Source organism: Nanorana parkeri, unplaced genomic scaffold (assembly GCF_000935625.1).
Source record: "Nanorana parkeri isolate BGI_ZX_2015 unplaced genomic scaffold, ASM93562v1 scaffold778, whole genome shotgun sequence".
In the NCBI taxonomy this organism is placed as follows: Eukaryota; Metazoa; Chordata; class Amphibia; order Anura; family Dicroglossidae; genus Nanorana; species Nanorana parkeri.
In genome coordinates this window covers 314,898-337,946 of record NW_017307046.1, presented here as the reverse complement: position 1 = coordinate 337,946, position 23,049 = coordinate 314,898, and the positions used below count along the sequence as shown (strand labels likewise).

General features: G+C 43.7%; 1 protein-coding gene across 1 annotated transcript in view; it reads left to right on the top strand.

Moving 5' to 3' along the window:
- The window catches only part of NCS1 (neuronal calcium sensor 1), a 97,798-nt gene extending 76,141 nt beyond the window's left edge, over positions 1-21,657 (top strand). Inside the window, exons 3-7 of the mRNA XM_018564748.1 lie at positions 9,171-9,309; positions 12,959-13,037; positions 14,646-14,734; positions 19,468-19,545; positions 21,543-21,657. Of these exons, the coding sequence (XP_018420250.1) occupies positions 9,171-9,309; positions 12,959-13,037; positions 14,646-14,734; positions 19,468-19,545; positions 21,543-21,641 (484 nt within the window). The 3' untranslated portion in view covers positions 21,642-21,657. The remainder of the gene's footprint in view (positions 1-9,170; positions 9,310-12,958; positions 13,038-14,645; positions 14,735-19,467; positions 19,546-21,542) is intronic.
- Positions 21,658-23,049: the final 1,392 nt, after the last annotated feature.

Below are 23,049 nucleotides of genomic sequence, written 5' to 3'. Positions count from 1 at the left end.
GCAGTAATCCAGTGTGAAACTTCCTCTAGGTCTCTCCCACAGCTCTGCTCTCTGTACAAGCTGTGTACAGCACAGTGATGATTCCACAAGATAATAGCTGGGTTTGAAAATGCATTTAGTGCATCCAAAGTGGATTTCTATACTTTGTGGCTATTTAGGAATATGTTTACATGAAATTTGTGTCTGCCCGGAGTTCAGTTTTAAGACTGAATAGCTGGATTTATGAATAAGCCCATTCACGACTGGTTCTCTTTAAGGACACGACACTGGCTTGTGCCCAGACAGAATTTCCGCTTATAGAAACACTGTTTGTGCAGTTTCTGGCATAATGCAAATGCCACATACTGAATTTCTGCTAATTGAGAAGGGAATCTCATTAGAAAGTTCTAATGAAGCCTCTTTGAAGAGATAATTTCTCGTCTCTCAGAGACTGTGGGATCCCAGCTGTGTTTACTGATAGCATGTGATCTCTGCCTCCTCCCAAAATCCCCCTTCCTTTCTCCGCTGCTGCCTTTGTACACACAATGTATACAACTATATTCGCATATACACAGATCATGTACCGAGCATGACTCGTAATGTGCAGCATACTCATTGCATCCTGTTATATTCACCCCAGGAACATCTGCGTCACATTTAAAGGCATAGAAACCTAAAGAAAGGAATTCCTTGCTGTGTGCTAAGTCAGGAACAGACCTTAAAGAAAGAAACATCTTTGACGTCTTTTCGGTACTCGCCGATACCAATTACCGAGTAACGTTAGTCCCATTCAGGAAGCCCGGTGGCGTGTAATGACTCGCCACCTGGCTTCCTGATTAGCCGGGAAGCCAGGCAGGGTGTAAAGAGTCGCCGCCCGGCTTCCCGATTAACAAGAAAGTCCTCTCTTACCTTAGTATGTGCAGCCTGTCACCCCCGGGGCCTCTCCAGCGAGAACGCAGCCTTCGTCCGGTACCCAGCCAGAGCCGTCTGGCCGGCCAATCAGGAAGCCGGGCGCCATGTAATGACGCGACGCCCTGCTTTCTGATTGGCCGTTTGGTCGGCTCCATGCTCTCTTGTCATGAGATGACGAGGAAGCATGAAGCCAGCTTCCCGGCCAATCAGAAAGCAGGGCGTCGCGTCATTCGACGGCGCCCGGCTTCCTGATTGGACAGCTCCGGCTGGGTAGCGGACAAAGGCCGCATTCTCGCTGGAGAGGCCCCGGGGGTGACAGGCTGCACATACTAAGGTAAGGTAACCTTACCTCACGAGGCCAGCTTCCTGATTGGCCGGGAAGTCGGCTCCATGCTCTCTCATCACAAGTGACGAGAGAGCATGGAGCCGCTTCCCGGTCAATCGCGAAACTGAGCAGCGTGTAATGACGCGCTGCCCGGCTTCCTGATACCGGAAGTACTCGTGCTAGGCATCAGAGCATTTGGGCGAGTACGAGTACTTGCCCAAAAACTCCGAATCGGCACCGATAACGATACTAGTATCGGTATCGGTGCATCCCTAGTTTTAAGCATAGTCCATAATTGCTCCAACAGGGGAAAAAATTCCTTTCTGATCCCGTAAGTCAATCGGATATTCCCTGGATCAACAATCTCTGGTGCTTAATATACCTTTTAAGAACTCAATATCCAGTAATATTCTGTGCATTTAGGAATACATCCAGGTTTTTTTTTTCTTTAAACAATTAACTGAGCTAGCTAGAAGTAGCTCCCGGGGGAATCTATTCCACATTTTCACAGCCTTAACTGTGTAGAATCCTTTCCGTATGCAAAGGTTATACCTCTTTTCTTCCAGATGCAAAGAGTGCCCCCTTGTCCTTTGCAGTGACCTTAAAGTGAATCATTTGGCACCAAGCTCTTTATATGGACCATTTATGTATTTATACATAGTGATCACGTCCCCCCTTAATCGCCTCTTCTCCAGAGAGAACAAATTCAGGTCAGTTAATCTCTCCTCATAGCTGAGCTCCTCCATGCCTCTTATGAGTTTAGTTGCCCTTCGCTGCACTTTCTCCAGTTCCACAACATCCTTTTTGTGAATTGGTGCCCAAAACTGAACTGCATATTCCAGAAGAGGTCTTACTAATGCTTTGTACAGGGGCAGGATTATGTCTATCTCTGGAGTCTAGAACTATTTTAATACAAGAAAGGATTTTTGCTTGCTTTAGAAACTGCAGCTTGACATTGCATGCTATTATTCAGTCTATGGTCTGCCCGTTCTGACTTGAATCTCGATGCACTTTGTGTATTTCTCCCAGATCTGTGCAGTAATCCAGTGTGAAACTTCCTCTAGGTCTCTCCCACAGCTCTGCTCTCTGTACAAGCTGTGTACAGCACAGTGATGATTCCACAAGATAATAGCTGGGTTTGAAAATGCATTTAGTGCATCCAAAGTGGATTTCTATACTTTGTGGCTATTTAGGAATATGTTTACATGAAATTTGTGTCTGCCCGGAGTTCAGTTTTAAGACTGAATAGCTGGATTTATGAATAAGCCCATTCACGACTGGTTCTCTTTAAGGACACGACACTGGCTTGTGCCCAGACAGAATTTCCGCTTATAGAAACACTGTTTGTGCAGTTTCTGGCATAATGCAAATGCCACATACTGAATTTCTGCTAATTGAGAAGGGAATCTCATTAGAAAGTTCTAATGAAGCCTCTTTGAAGAGATAATTTCTCGTCTCTCAGAGACTGTGGGATCCCAGCTGTGTTTACTGATAGCATGTGATCTCTGCCTCCTCCCAAAATCCCCCTTCCTTTCTCCGCTGCTGCCTTTGTACACACAATGTATACAACTATATTCGCATATACACAGATCATGTACCGAGCATGACTCGTAATGTGCAGCATACTCATTGCATCCTGTTATATTCACCCCAGGAACATCTGCGTCACATTTAAAGGCATAGAAACCTAAAGAAAGGAATTCCTTGCTGTGTGCTAAGTCAGGAACAGACCTTAAAGAAAGAAACATCTTTGACGTCTTTGTGCCCACCAAGTGTTGGGGCGGAAGACGTGTACTGAGCAGAACAAATCAATACACACAGTTGCTCATCAAACCATTAGATTTGCTCTGTGCTAGACGGTCAGTTGACCCAAAATGAAGATTTTAGTAAGCGCTCGTTCACACAGTCATATAAACAGAAACTTGGACAGGGAGTTCTGACTGCAAACAACACCAAGAGGGGAATTTATCAAAACTGGTGCAGACAAAATCTGGAGCAGCTATGCATGGTAACCAATCAGCCTTTCTCCTTCATTTCCATATCTTAACTGACTAAACTGAAGAGAGAAGCTGATTGGTTGCCATGCACAATTGCTCCAGATTCTGTCTGATCCAGTTTTGATAAATTCCCCCTAGTGTGTCCCTTAGTCCTCATTCACTCTGCAGTCGATTGTAGCTGAGCATCCACTGTCCACATTGGGTTTTGTGGGCAGGGTTCTGTCAATTGCCCCTAGTGTGTACTAAACCGTAGGGTTGGTGATAGGGCTGCAACAACTAATCGTTGAAATCGATAATCAATTATGAGAATAGTTGCCAACTATTGAGAGAGAGGGAGATTTTTTTTTAATGCAACCAATTAGTTGAAAAAATAATCGGGCAACTAATCGATTATGAAAATAATAGTTAGCTGCAGCCCTACTTGGCGGGCAATGCTGGGCAATCTGGTTATGTTGACCTTACTCGCCTGCTGATTTCAAAGATGTTTTTGGAACTCCAAGGTTGGAACTCCCTTTTCAGTTGAGTATGGACTTGACCACCCTAGGGTTCCTGCAGTAAATTTAATTGATTTCACCGACCCTCCCACTTAGCACTACCATTGGCCATACAATTGGTGTTTGTTCTTGTCCAGCCCTCCGAGGCTGTTTAGCATAGGTTGCTCTACTCTGATGGGCTATTGCATTCTGACAGACGGCCCTCAAAGCTGTCACAATACCCCAACAATGACTGTAGATGATTGGCCAGTTTTCGGCCTGGCTCCTTCAACAAAAAACAAATGAATAATTGACTTTAGTGGAACGGAGGTGTGCTCCCATAGTCAGCTGATCTCAGCGGAAATTCTACCAGTGTATGGCCAGCAAAACTTTTAGCTAGTGTACTAGTATAACCTATCTCCCAGACAGCAGCAGGAAAGAATCTACAGAGGTGTTTTTTTCAAAAACATTGGCATATCACTTAAAATTATGCCAAGCTCTGCAGTGGCAAGCATAAAGTGAAAAGTAGTGATGAGGCTGGGCTTAGTGTAAACCCAGTTCATCTGAGTTCGCCCAAGCCCCCCAAAACTGTGACCACCACCCCCTCTTCAAGACCCAATCAGTTGCGGGGGAAGCTGTATGTCAAAAAGAGGCAGGGAATGCCCCCACTGTAACTGCCGCCACTGATTGGGTCAGGAGGAGATGGTGGCAGCCAGCGTTTTGAGCGGGCTTGGGCAAACTCAGGTGAACTGGGTCCACACCAACCCCGTCCTCATTTCTAGTAGAGATGCGAGCATAAAAGTGAAAGACGTGTACAGCCTTACACAATTATGGAAAAAAGAATCTAGGATGAAAATATTTATACACTTCACTTTTAATGTTTATACCAGACAAAGTCAATGTTAAAAATGAAATCCTTCAGGTTACAGTTCCTTTAAACATGACTGTACATGTATAAAGTATCACTAATTCCATGTGCGCCTGCGGTCATATATTTACTACACAGTCCAAAGGCCTATACACATACAGGCAATCCCTGTGTAAAATCTACTCCAGAGACATCCCATCCATTTACAAACAATCGGATTCATATATACATCATACCGTATAACGTATACTCTTACAGGAACAGCATAGGCTGGTGCAAACAAAGCCACAGACGGACAGACTGCTGTACGCCCACATACACAGCCTTCTCAAAGCTCTGGCAAACCTTGTGTGTATTTTTCACTTGCTCTTGGATCGTGTACACAAGCTTTTGTGTTAATTGGGGTGAAATTGGGAGTGATCCAGATTCACATTTAATTAGCATTTGGAAGGGGAAAGGCAACACTTGGAAAGCAAAGCTTGCATGGAGGAAGAAGCAATGTAATAATATTGCGGGTACTAGGGGCATTGGGGGGCAGTAGCCTCACCTCCGGGGCTGGTGTTCTTTCATATTTTCCGACCGTGTTAAGTTTTCCAACCTACGTAACGCGCGCGGCAAATGTGACACAACACTGGCTGCAGCAACAAATTGGAGCAGAGGAGGTGGGGTCGAACTGTGTGCAGATAATGGGTCAGTGATTACATAGTATCGGCGTCAGTGACATGGATGGGAATGGTTAGTGTGCACTGACATGAACATGGGGACGTGCAATGGGGACAAGTATGCTCTGTGGTGGCGGATACACATAGTTCTGTGTCTGGACTCTGGTCCCAACCCCTTCTATACCCGATGTCAGAGATTACATGACAGACCACAATACGGATGTCAGCTATTACATAGAGCGCATGTGTGCGCATTAGCGATTTTGCTGTTATATTTCCTGAGCGCGTTCCGTAGGTCGGCAAACGTAATGTGGTTGGAAATTATGACAGACAATGGCAATTCACATTTTAACCAGCAACAAACAAGGTCTAGAAGCTGACACTATGAATTGTGTTTTAAAGCTGAACCCCGGGATAAGTAAATATAAGAGTTGGGTGTATTGTTACTTCTTGGTGAGCTTTGTGTATTTCTTCCAGATCTGTGCAGGAATCCACTTCTTGTAATAGAGACCTGTCACTGCTGCTCTCTCTCCTTGTGCAGGGTGATTGGTCTTGTCTCTGCCCCCTCCTGTAGTTTTCTGCAGGTAGCCTGTAGTGGGTGGAGTCTACTGGGTCCCTCCCACAGCTCTGCTCTCTATGTGTTGATGTCATCACTATTTTTCCAGGCAATAACTAGTTTTGCAAAGGCATTTGGTACACAAAACTTTGATTTATATCCTTTTGTGGCTATTGAGAAATATATTTAAATGATCCCGGAGTTCAGCTTTAATACCATCATAAAACCAAGGATGTTGGTAAAAAGATTTGCTAGGAAGTGCAGTGTACATGTTACTGTTTATGATTTATAATAACTGCAGCGGCGTGGCCCATAACCCAGTGATCATTTTTCGAGTGCACATTTGCAATGAAAGCTGATGGTAATTGCTTGATAGGGGCCACATAAAAAAAAAAAAACATCTAGGAATTGCTGCTGTGCTGGCGTAATTCTAGGGCAGTTATAGATTATTTGTGGTCGGGTATATATACCGTATAATAGATATAGCGTGGGCTGAATTGTACCAATAAGCTAATGTTGCCTGAGGTGTGCCCGTGGCCATGCTGTTAGGTACGTCTATAAGGGGGCATACCAAATGAAAAGGTGATGGAATTTTAAGTTATAAAGAGGGATGGGTGGGTGGGGACAAACCTTCCCCTACAACGTCAGGCAAGAAATGGAAGAGGAGGAGTTTAAATAGCCATAATCCCTTCCCACAAATACAGGTTAATAAATTAACCTTCATACATATAAAAAAGAACTTCCGTTGCCCACCAGCAAAAGCTGCAGCTGCTGAGCTTCTTTCAGGCAGATTACAGCACGTTTGGCAGCATTGACTTCAATGGAAGTGCGTGAAAACGCAACACAAGCGTTTTGCACATTTGTGCGCACGTTTGCTCATTTAACACAATGCATTTCAATCTGCTCAATAAAACTCATGTCTTTTGTATATGTGTGTCTAATGCGCATAAAAATGTGCTAAACACGCTAGATGGTACACTTCAAAACGTGCATAAAAAAGTGCGCTGTATGCTGAACTTCAAGCATATTTTAAATAGAAAACAATGCAGTTATGTATTCATTAATAAATAATGTAATGTGTTTTTAAATGCAATCAGGTGTACCTGAAACTGTAACCTGTTTCCAAGAACCACCCGCACTCCTTACGGTCTGCAACCTTCCAATGGTGGTGGTGCTCTGGTAATCACAAGGATGGCGCCGTGCAAAGCTCAGAATAGTCTCAACAGGTCACCGTCACACACACAGATGAATTCAATATCTCTTGGATATGTTTATAAAAGGATGTCACGACATGTCATTAGAAGCTGAAGCTAGCGTTTCGAGACCTCACAGGGACTCTTCATCAGAGCGACAAGGTGACGACATGGTCACTATCTCGCTCTGATGAAGGGTCCCTGCGAGGTCCCAAAACGCTAGCTTCATCGTCTAATGACATGTCGTGACATCCTTTAAAGGAGAACTATGGGGTAAGTGTTTTTCCCCATAGTTCTCCTAAGGGTCACGGGAGGACATAAACTAGCGCCCTCCCATGACCAAAAGCTCAGTATATCGCTAGCTACAGCTCGCGATATACTGAGACTGCCGCACCCGGGACGGATCCCGACATTACTGTCGACAGCCACCCAGCTGCGTGATTGACAGCTGGCTCTGCCTATCTAGAGGCAGAGCCAGCTGTACCCGCCCCCTCCCCCGTCCGTTCCGCCAGTCAGTGCTGGAGGATCGGAGGGGGGGGGGGGAATCCCTGCAGGGAGCCGTGACTGACAGTCACGGCTCTCTGCAGGGACATGATCGAGAAGTGAGTGAGCGACGGTATGTGTTCGCTCACTTCCCGATCTATTGAGCCGACGTGTGACAGTTTCATTGTCACAGGTCGGCTAGAACTATGAGGTTAGGTGAAAATGACTTGCCTCATAGTTCTCCTTTAATAAACATATCCAAGAGATATCAAATTCATCTGTGTGTGTGCCGGTGACCTGTGAGACTATTCTGAAACTGTAACCTGAAGTACCTGAATTTGACTTGGTTACAGACTCCTCTAATCTGCTGTACAACAGTACTCAGGGCAGCATTAGAAGCCAATTTGGCTCTATTCCATGCACATGTGCTGTCGGGGAGCATACTGCTAGGAGGAGAGAACAGAGGGCTGAGCTCAGGTAGCTGCTCTATTCCATGCACATGTGCTGTCGGGGAGCATACTGCTAGGAGGAGAGAACAGAGGGCTGAGCTCAGGTAGCTGCTCTATTCCATGCACATGTGCTGTCGGGGAGCATACTGCTAGGAGGAGAGAACAGAGGGCTGAGCTCAGGTAGCTGCTTTTTCCCTGTCTTTTGACAGGCAGCAGTCCGGTTCATCCACCTGGCAGAGCTGTGGGAATCAATACTGGAGAGCCAAAATACTAATTCTTTGTCAGATAAAACTGTTCCCATATATGAATGTCATCTGCTGTACATCTGTTTCCCTGGAGTTCAGCTTTAATCTAACAATTACAATATGGCTTGTGTAGCAACAATTTGTATTTATTTATTTATTTTTAAACAAAAGTGGCGTGTTCCTTTGAAGATCCCTGAATGTATTTTACATGTGAAATCAAGGAACATTTTTAGGTTCCTTCTGCTAAACTTTCAGTCATCCAACACAACAGCTAATTATTGTATACCATTCCTTCTCCGAGTTCAAAGCTTTGGAAAGGAACTAAGTCACAAAGTAACTCATAAGCCCTGATGAAGAGGGATATTGAGGACCCCCGAAACGCATTGGCTTCGTTGTTCTATTGATCTTTATCAAAACATATTGGACTCTGCTATCAGCAGTGGTGCCCCCTTTTCTTCTATGTTTAGTTCCGCGTGAGACCCCCAATTCGAATTGCGGGTCCCATGTTTGTGAGGAAGCAGCCCCTTCAAGAACGTTTGACACTCCAAAGAAGCAAATTACTGACAAATCCCACAAACCTCCTGTATTTTACACAGACATTCCTTGGGCTGGCAATTGGTATATCACGAAGACAGACAGAATCTATAGTGGTCTCAATTAATCTACAGTAAGAATGATTTCACTTCCCAGTGGACTCATTTATCAATATTGTGTCTGTTGATGATCTTTATAGACTTGATTGTGCGTTTTCGGATAGCTGTTATTTCCGATGTTCTTCTGTCTCTTCTGTAAACGCATTTAAATTAAATATAGCCTACTTTACTGTATTTCCCTCAGTCACCTTGATCGTGAATGCATTTGACCTCCTATAGGCCTTCATTTACCACCCAGGTTGCCCTGATTCTAATCCACCAGGCCCTGTATGTAAATCCATTTTCTTCTGACCAAATGTGACAGGTCTCTTGGGAAAAGCTTTCCTTAATGTCTTTTTATGAGCTTCCGTAACAGAGCCGTCTTTTTCCCCACAGGTATAAAGGCTTCATCAAAGATTGTCCCAGTGGCCAGTTGGATGCGGCTGGTTTCCAGAAGATTTACAAACAGTTCTTCCCCTTTGGAGACCCAACGAAATTTGCCACATTTGTCTTCAATGTTTTTGATGAGAACAAAGTAAGTCAATGTTTTATATTCTATAAAGGGATTTCTCTTTTTTATAAAGAGACGCACTGTCTCTGGAAAAAAAAACTTAAACCCACTGGAAATAAACAGTGGAGTAACCAGAGCATACCTGCAGCAGCTTCAAAGATGGGCCATTTTGACTGGGAAAGCTTCAACACTTCCCATAATGTTAAAAGAGAACTAAAGCAAAAAGTTTTTTTGGCTTTAGTCCTCTTTTGGGTCAAAGGAGTACATTTTACTAATGTCCTCCTGTGATTCAAGGTCAAGATCTAGTGAGCTATTGCCCGCTATTTGCTGACAGCACAGAGCAGCCAGGAAAGATCCCGAAAATATTGTCGAGATTCACCCCGCTGTCTGATTAACAGTTGCCCCTCTAGAAGCAGAGCCAGCTGTGCCTGCCCACTCCCCTGTCTGTCCTTCCAATGAACGCTGGAGGAGCAAAGAAGGGAGGAGGGAATCCCAGCTCTCTGCAGGGAGAAGCCCAAGAGCTGGGCAATCAGTGGTTCATGATCGCTCAGCTCTCAATCTATAGAGCCGGAATGTGGCACCTGCAGTGTCACACGCCGGCTCTATGTTTTGGGAAGAACATTTTACTCCCCCAATATTTCACCTTCATACTTTCTGCACTTTTCTGTTGATGAGTAAGGCAACCCATCATCATGGTCCAATAGGAGTGTGTGTGTGGGAGGACACAGTGGTGATACTGAGACATTGCGGCAGGGCAAGCTGTGAGGCTTCACTAAGCCGCTATTCACACTAGTAAGATTTGGTGTGCACCTGCCATTCTGCTACACTGCACCACAGTGGAAATCACATTATTCTCTTTGATGGGGGTTTCCACCTATGCAACACGATAGTGTGATATTTGGAAAGCTACAGGTGCTTCCTTTGGTGCTACAGAGTACATAAGTACGAAATAATGCATATTCATTTTTTAACAGGTAGCCAGGAGGTGGTGCTTGCAGTTCCTTTTCACTTGTTTTCCTCTATCTCCTTAGCCCTATTTGTTGTGAAAAGCCTGTTTTATTTTACAGAGTTCAATAGCTCAAGCTAAAATCTACACAAGGGAATGACTCAAGGTTTCAATGAGACAGTCTGCCTGAAAGGAAACTACTTTTAATGTGCACTCTCCTTAGTGCAATGGGAATCCTTTGTTTTATAGTATGCCTATTTGTAAAGCAAAGATTGGCTACCTATAGTTATAAAAGGTAAAAAATAAAACCTCAGTTTGAAAGGTATAAAACTAAAATAAAACTGCTATAGTTTCCCTTTAAGGAAGCCTGTAAGGGGTGAAATACGGGGGCTGTCATTGGTGACCTGAAAAAGCCAATGGCCTAGCTTTAGCATAGCTGAATATTTGATATAGGCCCATTCCTCCTGACGGGCGTGCTAACATGCTGTGCCCAGAGCTGTATCTCTTTACAGCAAGTACCTTACCGTATTTTCACTTATTATGACTAAATTCCTGGGAGAATGCGTATAAAATCTTACAATTATACTTAATGTCTTCTGCTGCACCCAGGACTCTCCAGAGTCCTTCAGCCAATTACACTTTTAATTCCTAATTTATTACATTATATATTACCGTGGTAGTTAAGGCAAGAACAAGTATTTGGAGCGCGTTATGATTAATTTATTCCTATTAATTTAAGTGTAACTGGTTTATTTACTTACGGCACAGACAGCACACATTTACTTTGCTTGTTGTATGTAGATGCAGTGATTACAAGCTTCATATTTTAATTTGCCGTTTCTGTACAGTAATCATTATAGTATGTTCAAAGCTAGTCATGTGACTTTCCTAAGTAAAACCACCGAGTGCTGCTTGTAATAATAGGGTAATGTAAGGATTAAAGAGAACCAGCACTGGGGTCTTTGGTTCAAATCCCAGTCAGTACACTATATACATGGAGTTTGCATGTTCTCCCTGTGCTTGTGCATGTTTCTTCCGGGTACTCTGGCTTCCTCCCACATTCCCAAAACATGCTGGTAGGTTAATTGGCTCCTGTCCTAATTGGCCCCTGTATGTGTGCACGTGAAATAGGGACCTTAGATTGTAAGATCCTTTGGGGCAGGGACTGCTGTAAATGTAGCATGTAAAGCGCTGCGTAAGTTGTTGGCGCTATTTAAATGCCTATAATAAATATATAAATACTTTAGCATAGTCTACTCAGCCCTTCTGTTCCTGCAGAAGGGTGGGGACGAGTGAAGTCACAGATGTGTATATGCAAATGAGGCTGACTTTGGAAGACTGTGGTTATAGGGCTAGGAAGGTGAATGCACTCGGCACCTCTGCTAGTGACACCACAGAATGTTATATTACTTCCTATTAGGGATGCACCGATACCATTTTTCCAGAGTATGAGTACTGATACTTTTCCTCAAGTACTTACTGATACCAATTACTGATGCCTCTTTTTTTAGTGTCGTGTGATAGTTTATCTAAAACAGTACAGACTAATGATTTTAGGACAGTGGTGGAGCGACAGCTGCGACCTTGGTAGTTCTGCCACTAACTCCAATCTGTAGAGGGACTACAAATCTCAGAAATACATTATATAGCATTGCAGAATACCCCTAGGTATAGAAGAGTACAAATCCCAGCAATACATTATACAGCAATGCAGAATAATACCGTCGGCTATAGAGGACTACAAATCTCAGCAGTGCATTTTACAGCAATGCACAATAATACCATCAGCTATAGAGGACTACAAATTCCAATACATTCTACAACAAAGCATAATAATAGAATATGAATTTCCTACATACTCTGTGCTGCTGCTCTGCTTCAGGGTCGGTTCACACCACAAAGTCTGCATTCTAGAGCGTTTGGCCACTGGAATGCAAGCCGGCTGGCTCCCTGCATTCAGGGGCGCGAGAGGGCATGGCAGTGCATTGGTCAATGGCACCACAGCCATGCCCCCCACCTGCAGTGCGATCGCCCGCACAAGAAACGCAGGCACATGAGTGCCTGCGTTCCGGTCCAGTGCGATATGCAAAAATAGTGCTTGCAGTGCGGGTGATCGCACTGCGGGCAGGGGGGCATGGCTGGGGTGCCATTGACTTCAATGCACCGCCAAGTCCCCTCCCGCCCCTGAACGTAGGGAGCCAGCCGACTTGCGTTCCAGTGGCCAAACGCTCTGGAACGCAGACTTTGTGCTGTGAACTGGGTCTCAGGAGCGGTGTGTAGGGTCTCGGGAGGGAGACTTGTGAGTAGTGAAAGCACATTACGCAGGCGCCCAGTGGTTCCCAAGAAGGCTGACACGAGGTTCCCAGCGTGGGACCTCAGGCAACCGAATCAATTTGAGTAAATAAAGTGCCGGCAATGTTTTTTTGTATCTGGGCATCACCACTAGAGTCTCCTTTTTAGTAAATTTTTTGGAGAATGCAGCAGAAAACGTGAGACTTACAACACTTTCCTTTGTAATGTCCATTGTCGGGGTTAAAGTGGGAATTCCAGTGCAGAAACCACTTGGCTGGATTATGGGAGCAGTATAGGTGAAGCGTCAATGATTCCCTCCATCAACTGAACATTTCATTGGAATATCCAAGTGAAATGAATGCATTAGAGCTAAGGATACATATAAAGTTGCTCGGGCAGAGGTGTGATTTACTATCTTGATATCTTTTTTTGCAGGATGGACGAATCGAGTTTGCAGAATTTATCCAGGCTTTATCTGTCACTTCACGTGGGACGCTGGATGAGAAGCTGAGATGTAAGTCAGCTGGCTTGCACAGCATACATATCGCCAAGTTGGCTTATTTAAAGAGACCCTGTCACCAGGCCATTCATTTCAACAACAATCTTCCCATAATGTTATATGTGCCTTTTAATGTATTTTATTTACCTCTAAAAACCTCCCTTGTTTATAAATCCACAAGCCCTGAGACTGCTGTTGGGCGCTGCCATCTTGGATGTGATGTCAGCAGCCCCAGCATGCTTAGAGCTATCACTTAAGTATTCCTCTTCTTGGAAAAAAAATCTCTAATGGGGAAACATGCACAGCAGCTAAAAAAATATTTTATTTTAGTACATTGAAGAAACATCAGAACCTCTCTCAGTGCCTCCAAGTCCCAATGACACCTATACCCTTCATTCTTGCTCTGGTGTCACCAGGACAGGAAATAAAAGGAAAACTCCCCAGTGGTGTGACGAACAGCAATAAAATCAGAGGTTCTAACTCTTTCCTTCTGTAAACTAAAGCTGGCCATACACTACTCTATTTTTTTTGTGTGCAACTCCTGGACAGAACGAAAAAAATAAAGCCGCTTCCTCCATCAACGCTGTGAGCGCGTTGATCGAGGAATCCCCGCTGTTTCTGCGGCCGCTGTCAGAATACTGAGGTGGCAACTCATTGGCTGCCGGCTTTGTTCATACGAAGTTTTTCTGGCCAGCTCCTTTGATCAGCTGATTCACGGTTTTCAGTTCATCGAGTACTTGCCGAATTTTGCACACTGTATGGCCACCTTAAAAAAAAAAATAGTCTTAGCAACAGTTGATCTCTATTTTAGTTAAAGGAGAATTATGGAATCAGTGTTTTTCCCCATAGTTCTCCTAAGGGTAACGGGAGGACACAAACTAGCGTCCTCCCGTCACCCAAAGCTCAGTATATAGCGAGCTACAGCTCGCTGTATACTAAGACGAAGCGGCCGGGACGGATCCCGAAATCTCTGGCGAGATCCACCCAGCTGCATGATGGACAGCTGGCTCTGCCTATCTAGAGGCAGAGCCAGCTGTACGCGCCCCCTCCCCCGTCCGTTCCGCCAGTCAGCTCTGGAGAATCGGACAGGGGAGGGGTGGGGAATTCCTGCAGGGAGCCGTGAGTGACAGTCACAGCTCTCTGCAGGGATAGATCGAGGAGTGACCGAGCGACGGAATGTGTTCGCTCACTTCCCGATGTATTGAGCCGACCTGTGACAGTTTCATTGACACAGGTCGGCTAGAACTATGAGGCTGAGTGATTTTCACTTGCCTCATAGTTCTCCTTTAAGGCTTGATAAAACTGGGCTCTTTTTCTACCTCCTTTATGGGGCAATGATGAGCTCCTCTGGCTGTTGGATTTCTTTGCTATCACACAGATCTTCAATCTGTTGTTATTTAGTGTATTCATATTCTCGAACACCATGTGAAAAATTTTAGCTACCTCTCCATTGTTCTTGGCTATCAACCCAGAGATCGGTATAGCATTATTTATTAATATTCATACTTATGTACCCAGCTGGTAATGTAAAGATCTTTTAACATTCAAATAATCTGTAATATTAAATCTGATTTAAGAAAAGAGGTATGTGTCTGTAGATGACTTCCCTCTCTCTTCATACAGGGGCGTTTAAACTGTATGACCTGGATAATGATGGCTACATCACACGAAACGAGATGCTGGACATTGTGGATGCAATTTACCAGATGGTGGTAAGCTTGGATCTCATGTATTCAATCAATAAAACAATCAAAATGCAACAATCAAATCGTCTTTACATTTTACACTTGGAACACAAAAAAGAAACAGGTTGAACTCTTGGCTAAATACAAGTTTAGGTCAAACGTTTTTATTAGTTTTCAAATAGAATATGAGGCAGTACACAAGGTTAGAAAACAACATCCATAAAGGGGATATCACAGTTTTAGCCCAACATTGATGACATACATACCATGTCATATATTAATATATATAAAAAAAAGGGGGGGGGGGGCAGCAGCTTTCCAAGAGAGAAATTAGGGATTCCAGGCAATAGAATTATAAAGGAGGGCGTCATCGGGATGATAGAGCAGTGAAGGAAATACATTTTAATATGGAGATATTTCACAAAAGAATACGCTGCTTTCTTCACCGTTGAAACGGTCCCATAGGAGGAAAGCTGAGGGCACTTGAGGGTGTTAGACAGGTGGCTAAATACAAGTTTGAATACAAACACTTCTAACAGAATTGCAAAACAATACCGGCGCCTTCAAATCCAAAAAGAGCCCAGCAGTAAAAATACAGCAAACACGATGGAGGCAGCTCCCACAGATTAGATGGACCACCAGTCTATGAGAAAAGGAACAAAAGAGAGCGCCTCCATAGTGTAAAAAATGTTATTTAATAGTAAAAACACGCAGCTCTAAGGCTGTACTTACAACAGTCCGGTAGAATAAAAACCAGTAGAATAATGTGAGAGGACGGAACCCCTGGCAGGGAGAATCTGGAGCGATGTAAAACACCAGTAACCTCGATCCCTGTATTGATAAATGGTTTTTGCGTTTCTGGGGCACGCCCCCTTCTTTAGAACCAATTTAAATCCTGTTCAGCCAGTCTTGGGTTCCAGCCATCCCTGCCAAAGAGTACAACCAGTGCAGGTAAAGTGTATGTAAGGGCTAAAAAAAACATCAGTACATCTGTCCTATACATGCACATTTCTCTATGGTCAATCCCTTTAAAAACACTGGAATTACAGAAAAATACCCCTTGATCTGTCAGACATCCAGTGTGCTCCTAATTTCCTGTTTCAGCTGATAGCACTATGAGGGGAATTTATCAGCTGCTCTCTTCAGTTTGTTCAGTTAAGATTTAAAAAAGAAAGATGCTTATTGGTTGCCATGCAGAGCTGCTCAAGATTTTGTCTGCTCCAGTTGTGATAAATTCCGCCCAGTGTTTTCTCTACATTGCAATTCCAGCCTGCTGGACTACAGAACTCCACCTATTCCTTAAACCTCCCTGTCTCTTTTCACACACACCAAAACAATACTGCTGCCTTGACTCCCAAGAGGCTGCGTACACAATGCTTGTAGGCAAAGAGCTCTTGGGAGATGTAGTTTCTGGGAGACATGCCTACATCAGTAGGAACCGCAGCTACTCCTGCAAGCCTGATGATGATGCCATAAGGAGCAATATGGAAAGGGAGGTTTTGCGTTACATTTGGGTAATGCCTTGACATACACTTTGGGGGCAGCAGCTTTCCAAGAGAGAAATTAGGGATTCCAGGCAATAGAATTATAAAGGAGGGCGTCATCGGGATGATAGAGCAGTGAAGGAAATACATTTTAATATGGAGATATTTCACAAAAGAATACGCTGCTTTCTTCACCGTTGAAACGGTCCCATAGGAGGAAAGCTGAGGGCACTTGAGGGTGTTAGACAGGTGGCTAAATACAAGTTTGAATACAAACACTTCTAACAGAATTGCAAAACAATACCGGCGCCTTCAAATCCAAAAAGAGCCCAGCAGTAAAAATACAGCAAACACGATGGAGGCAGCTCCCACAGATTAGATGGACCACCAGTCTATGAGAAAAGGAACAAAAGAGAGCGCCTCCATAGTGTAAAAAATGTTATTTAATAGTAAAAACACGCAGCTCTAAGGCTGTACTTACAACAGTCCGGTAGAATAAAAACCAGTAGAATAATGTGAGAGGACGGAACCCCTGGCAGGGAGAATCTGGAGCGATGTAAAACACCAGTAACCTCGATCCCTGTATTGATAAATGGTTTTTGCGTTTCTGGGGCACGCCCCCTTCTTTAGAACCAATTTAAATCCTGTTCAGCCAGTCTTGGGTTCCAGCCATCCCTGCCAAAGAGTACAACCAGTGCAGGTAAAGTGTATGTAAGGGCTAAAAAAAACATCAGTACATCTGTCCTATACATGCACATTTCTCTATGGTCAATCCCTTTAAAAACACTGGAATTACAGAAAAATACCCCTTGATCTGTCAGACATCCAGTGTGCTCCTAATTTCCTGTTTCAGCTGATAGCACTATGAGGGGAATTTATCAGCTGCTCTCTTCAGTTTGTTCAGTTAAGATTTAAAAAAGAAAGATGCTTATTGGTTGCCATGCAGAGCTGCTCAAGATTTTGTCTGCTCCAGTTGTGATAAATTCCGCCCAGTGTTTTCTCTACATTGCAATTCCAGCCTGCTGGACTACAGAACTCCACCTATTCCTTAAACCTCCCTGTCTCTTTTCACACACACCAAAACAATACTGCTGCCTTGACTCCCAAGAGGCTGCGTACACAATGCTTGTAGGCAAAGAGCTCTTGGGAGATGTAGTTTCTGGGAGACATGCCTACATCAGTAGGAACCGCAGCTACTCCTGCAAGCCTGATGATGATGCCATAAGGAGCAATATGGAAAGGGAGGTTTTGCGTTACATTTGGGTAATGCCTTGACATACACTTTAAACAGCACAGCTTAGTCACCTCTCCAACTGCTGCTCTCCTGCTGAGTAAACAAGTTGCTGAGGTCATCCCTCTGCTCTCTAATCCTTTGATATACCAACAAGCTTACTGTGAAATCATGCAATAATACGTTTTATACTTGTTCTGAATATATATTACTATTTATTGATTTAAAGATAATTTAATACAATTACCTTTTTTTATTGTACATATGATGTAATCCTAAATTCCTGTATCAGGGAAGGCCTATATTTTGTCTTCTTATGCCCACAGTATTAGACTGACAGCAAAGTGCTAAGTAATAAAATATAAAATGGGAGCACATTTTATTAAGGTGCAGGAACTGTTTACACCTGAGGTCGCGCTATTGATTATTATACCAGGACCAATTAAGGAAGTTTAGAAAGGCTTATTTCGATTTTTTTTTTGCTGCAAGAACTGTAATGGCTAGATATTGGAGGTCTCAAGATACCCGCAAATTAAAGATCGGGTCAAAGAAATTAATTTTTTAAGAAGGGTTGAAGAGTTAGTAGCGTGATCCCAGGACAGATACCCACAATGGTGGCATGGAAACCATGAATAGAGTCTGGTCCAACTGTTCCGTACGACCGCGGCGGACCCTGCAAGGACACCTTGCCGATCCCTGGCGGGGGGGGGCACACGGGGGGGCAAGTGAAAACCTAGGGGGGGCAATTGCCCCACCTTGCCCCCCTGTAGCGACGCCACTGCTGGCATCAGTACCATGTGTTTACTAGGAATGTAAGGCTCACTTCCATGGCCATTGGAGGAGTGGAGAGGAATGAGGGAAGGAGGAGATGAGACTGTGACTTTTTTTTTATTTTCTTCTTTCTAATTCCATTTTTTTTGTTTTTGTTTTTTTGGGTGGTTTAGGGATGGGAGGGATTTTGGGTTGTTGTTTTCCTTGCTTATTTTTTTTTTTTAGTTGAAACCCCTAGGGGGGAAGAATGGTTTTAATACCAATGGGAAGGGAAATTTATGGTGGTTGTTTTAGGAAGAAGTTAGGAATATCTTTCTCTTCTGTTTTCTGATACGATTTCTCCCCGGGAGAGTCTTTTAACAGGATGTTTACATGTTTATATGTTTGTATTGTTATATATAGAAACAATAAAGAAATGTTATACACAAAGTGCTAAGTAATAGAGACCTGACTGACTGAGTACTGACTCTCCCTTTCACAGTAAAGAAGCTAAAATAAAGGCAAAATTGTGTTTTCAGCTTTCAAGTCGAAATTCAGGGTACAAAAAAAATTATTTTGGTTTTGGATAGTGGGGTTACAATATATATCAGTTTTTTTTGGCATCTCTGACCCCACTTTTTCTGGTGACAACCAAGTGACGGGGCAAAGTCAAGAATAAAATCCATGAAAAAGTTTTAAACAAGGCACTAAACACAGATCCTTGGCTGAAAATATTATGCAAGCCTAGTGGCTTGGGTTCAACAGCTCTCCATTAAAACTGGAGGTCCCATGGGAGGTAGGGTTCACCCAGTTCACCTACATGTCATTGAGCCAAAAGGAGCACCAAGCAAATGTCTTAACAGTTCAGAGTCTTTTGATTATTAGACCAACCTTTCTCAATGGTGTCGCCTTCTGGCTTCCTGAATATTTTGTGGTAGTGGGACTGTGATGTGAAGAGGGTAACTCTTTTATGAAAGAGGGACTCCTGATGTGAAGGGGGACTACTGATAAAGTGTGACTCTGATGTGAAGGGGGACTACTGATAAAGTGTGACTCTGATGTGAAGGGGGAAACACACTTTTTTGTGTGTTTTTGCATGGGTCCCCCTTAAAATCGATGACATTTTAGAGTTGGGCTTTAATGCTTACTTTAATGGGCTTTAATGCTTACTTACAATGTGCTGAATATCTGACAAAATCAAATGACCGCCGTCTTTTGAACAATGTACAGTAATGCCTCTTTCAGAATGATCATTCCCGAGAATACATTTGGAGTTATGTGTGCTTTTTCCTCAGGGTAACACAGTGGAGCTTCCAGAGGAAGAAAACACTCCAGAGAAAAGGGTGGACAGGATTTTTGCAATGATGGACAAGGTGAGAGGAAGGAGCAGTCTCTTATAACTTCTATCAGGTGCTCTGCAAAAAGGGCCACAATCCAGTAAAATGATGTCCTGTACTTTCAACCTGTAATCATGATAGAACACTGAACAGGATCATCCCAAAATCGACTGCGCTCCCACTTCTTTTTATAAGGGCATCAGCAGATTAGATTTGTGCAGAATATTACCTGCTGATTTGTGATTGGCTGTTGATATTAGTTCCTGTACACCACTATTTACATTGCGTTGCTATTAGAGGTAACCTGTAATGAGACAAATTTGGAGGCTGCCATTGCGGAGTTCTTTCTGAAAATGCCAGTGCTTGGCCATCCCAGACTTCAATAGTTTCTAAGTTGCTGATCTGGAAGAAGCATGCATATCAGAAAAGCCAAATTGAGGTCAGAATTCCTCATCTGCATACTTGTACTGGGTTGGGGATTTGGAATTTTTGAAGCAAAAGGGTCAGCATGACAGCCAGACAGAAAGAGATCTCCCTCTCCACAGCAGTACATATTCAATTTTCATCACTTGCCCAGTGCCTTATTCTCATCCCCCTTCCCTCATGTGAATATGCTAGATGTCTGCTCATTGGCACAGCACAGTCACATTGGTTCAGGGAAAGAGTTCATAACCCTGTGTAAGCTTGAACAAGTTTATTTCTTTTCCCTGGTCCTTGTGGCTGAACGTAGTGGCACAGGGTGAGGTAGCTAAGTATGTGCTGCTGGAGAGGGGGAAGTTAAAGTATAATTAAAGCCTCCAGTGTTTTTGCATATATCCAGTAGATATATGCAAAAGGGGTAAAAACGCTTTAAAAGCGGTTTAAACTTACCTGTGTCTTCCGTCCGAAAATGCGAAAATTCTCAGGCGGCCGCAAAGCATCTTGGGGCGGGCGCATGCGCAGTTCACATTTTCGGCCGGGACGCGAGGAGAGACACAAGGTAAGTCTATGGGCGCGTGCACCCGTATGCAGACACCGTGGGACAGGAAGTGCCAGCAAGGACAGAGGAGTCAGCGCTGGATCGGAGACCCGCCGCAGCGCTGGAGGGACAGATGAAAAGGACAGGAAAGAAATGGAGAAGGATTTGGGGGTCATTGTAGACCACAAACTGAAAGGTAGTTTGCAGTGCCAGGCTGCTGTAAACAAAGCTAGCAGGGTCTTGTCCTGTATTAAAAAGGGGATGTATTGCAGGGACAAGTCTATAATTTTGCCACTTTATAGATAATTTGTTCGAACTCATCTGGAGTATGCCGTCCAGTTCTGGTCACCAGTACTAAGAAAAGATGTCCTTGAGTTGGAAAAAGACCAGCGGAGGGCAACCAAACTAATTAGGGGTATGGAGGACCAGAGCTACGAGACAAGGCTACTAAATTTAAACATGTTCACATTGGAGGTGAGGAGATTAAGGGGGGATATGATCTCCATGTACAAAATGTTCAATGGTGGTAGCAACATTAGCGATAAACTGTTTAAAATTAACTCCATTACAAAAACTAGAGGCCACCACCTAAAATTGGTGGAAAAAAAATTCCAGCACAAGGGGCGAAGGGGGTTCTTTACAGTTAGAGCGGTTAGGGTCTGGAACTCTCTGCCACAGGTGGTGATTTCAGCAAATAATGTGGAATTGTTCAAGAAACTTTTGGACGATTTCTTAAGGGACCGTAATATACAGGGGTACAGGTACTCCTAGAATGAGATCCTAATAGGTTGGACTTGATGGACTAATGTCTTTATTCAACCTCAAATACTATGTAACTATGTAAAGAAGAAGAAGATCGGATTAAGAAACATAATTTAAGGTAAGTACTTTAATATTGGGGGGAGGGAACAATTTTTTTGACTTTAATGTCACTTTAAGTGAACCATGTTCTTTGCACTGCATGAACAAAGTAATTGTCCCTTTTAAGGTGCACATGTAATCATATCATATCATATGTTTATTAAAGACACCTTGTCACTTTCCTTTCCCTTACTACTATTATTTTTCATTACAGAACTCTGATGGTAAACTGACTCTGCAGGAATTTCAAGAAGGATCAAAGGCAGACCCCTCGATTGTGCAGGCACTATCTCTATATGATGGATTGGTATAGGGATCACCCACCACAGCTGTATGTAAGTCGCTGAGCTAGAAAGCAAACTTATTAAAACTCATTCCATTCCATCGAAGGTCACACTTACCTGGCTGTAAAATATTTGGGGATTACCATACTACATATAAAACATATTGTACTGGATCAGCCCACCAAAAGTGAGCTTTCAGTCGCAGGCTGTAGTCTTTGTAGAGATGTCTTCGTATAATAGTTCCTGGCTTCTACTTGTCTCTCCTGTTGGAGTTTTGAGTGTTAAATATACAGTATAAAATTGTTATTTTAAAAGTTAATTTCAGCCAAAACTGAGGCTGTACATCGCGCAGGGGCATGCGGGTTGGGGTGGCGACAGATGTGGTAAGACAGGCGGCTGTGTTAGAACTGTGCCCGTCAGCGGCTCTCTGTCTGGTCCTGCCCAGCTCACTGATGTCACTGATTGCCAGGAGCTCAGCTGGACTCCTGTTAGCCAGAGCATCCCGCACAGCTCCCTGGCAACCGCTGATGGGAAGCCAGACAGAGCCACAGGTTGCTAAGAGCTCTTAGCAACCTGGGATGCTGTGGCTGCCCCTCTGCAGCCCGCACCCCACACCTGCTACCCCTCTAATTAGATGCACTTGCCTCAGGCTGCCTCATAAGTAGAAATATTTAATTGGGGACCCTGACATAAAACACATTTAATAGGTTATGATATTATTATTATATATTTTTTGAGGGTCTTGCCTTCCTGTCCTGGTGACCACCAGTCCCTCATTTCTTGTACGGATGTCATATGGACAAGAAGTGAGGGAAACGCTCCCCTTTCGGGACATAGACAGAAAAACCCACCTGACAGAAATGTTATATTTATATCTATACTCTATATTTGTCAGAGACTCAGAAAACACTAAAACCAAAGATTTAATATGACAGCCAAAAAACTAGCATTCTGAAAAAGAGTTCAGCAGTGGCGGCCTCCACGGTTCTCAAATGACAGAGTCCCGTTAAAAGGAGGCAGCAGAGGTTCCAGAAAGAGAGGGCGAGTCTTCTTTCATGTCCCCTGCAGAGGGCGCTTACCTTGCCCCATGACCAGAATACTCCTGGTGTCCTATTAGTAGTATTTAAAGTGACATTAAACCCTCAGATTTTTTAACATAAACCAATACTGTAATGTGTGCCTTACTGTAATCCATGGTTGTTTCCCTTCTCTTTGCTGCTCTTCCTTTTAAATCCTCATGTCTTCTCATGCTGGTGGAGAACTTCCCTTTTCAGCTAAGAGCCTCTTCCTGTAGTGCTGGCTCAGGTTACAAGCCTATACAAACTTATACACAGACACCGTGTATCCATTCCTGAGACAAGGCAGTCTGCTGCAAAACAGAAGTTCTGCAGAGCATGAGAACAGATACAGATTTAAAAGGAAGAGCAGCAAAGAGAA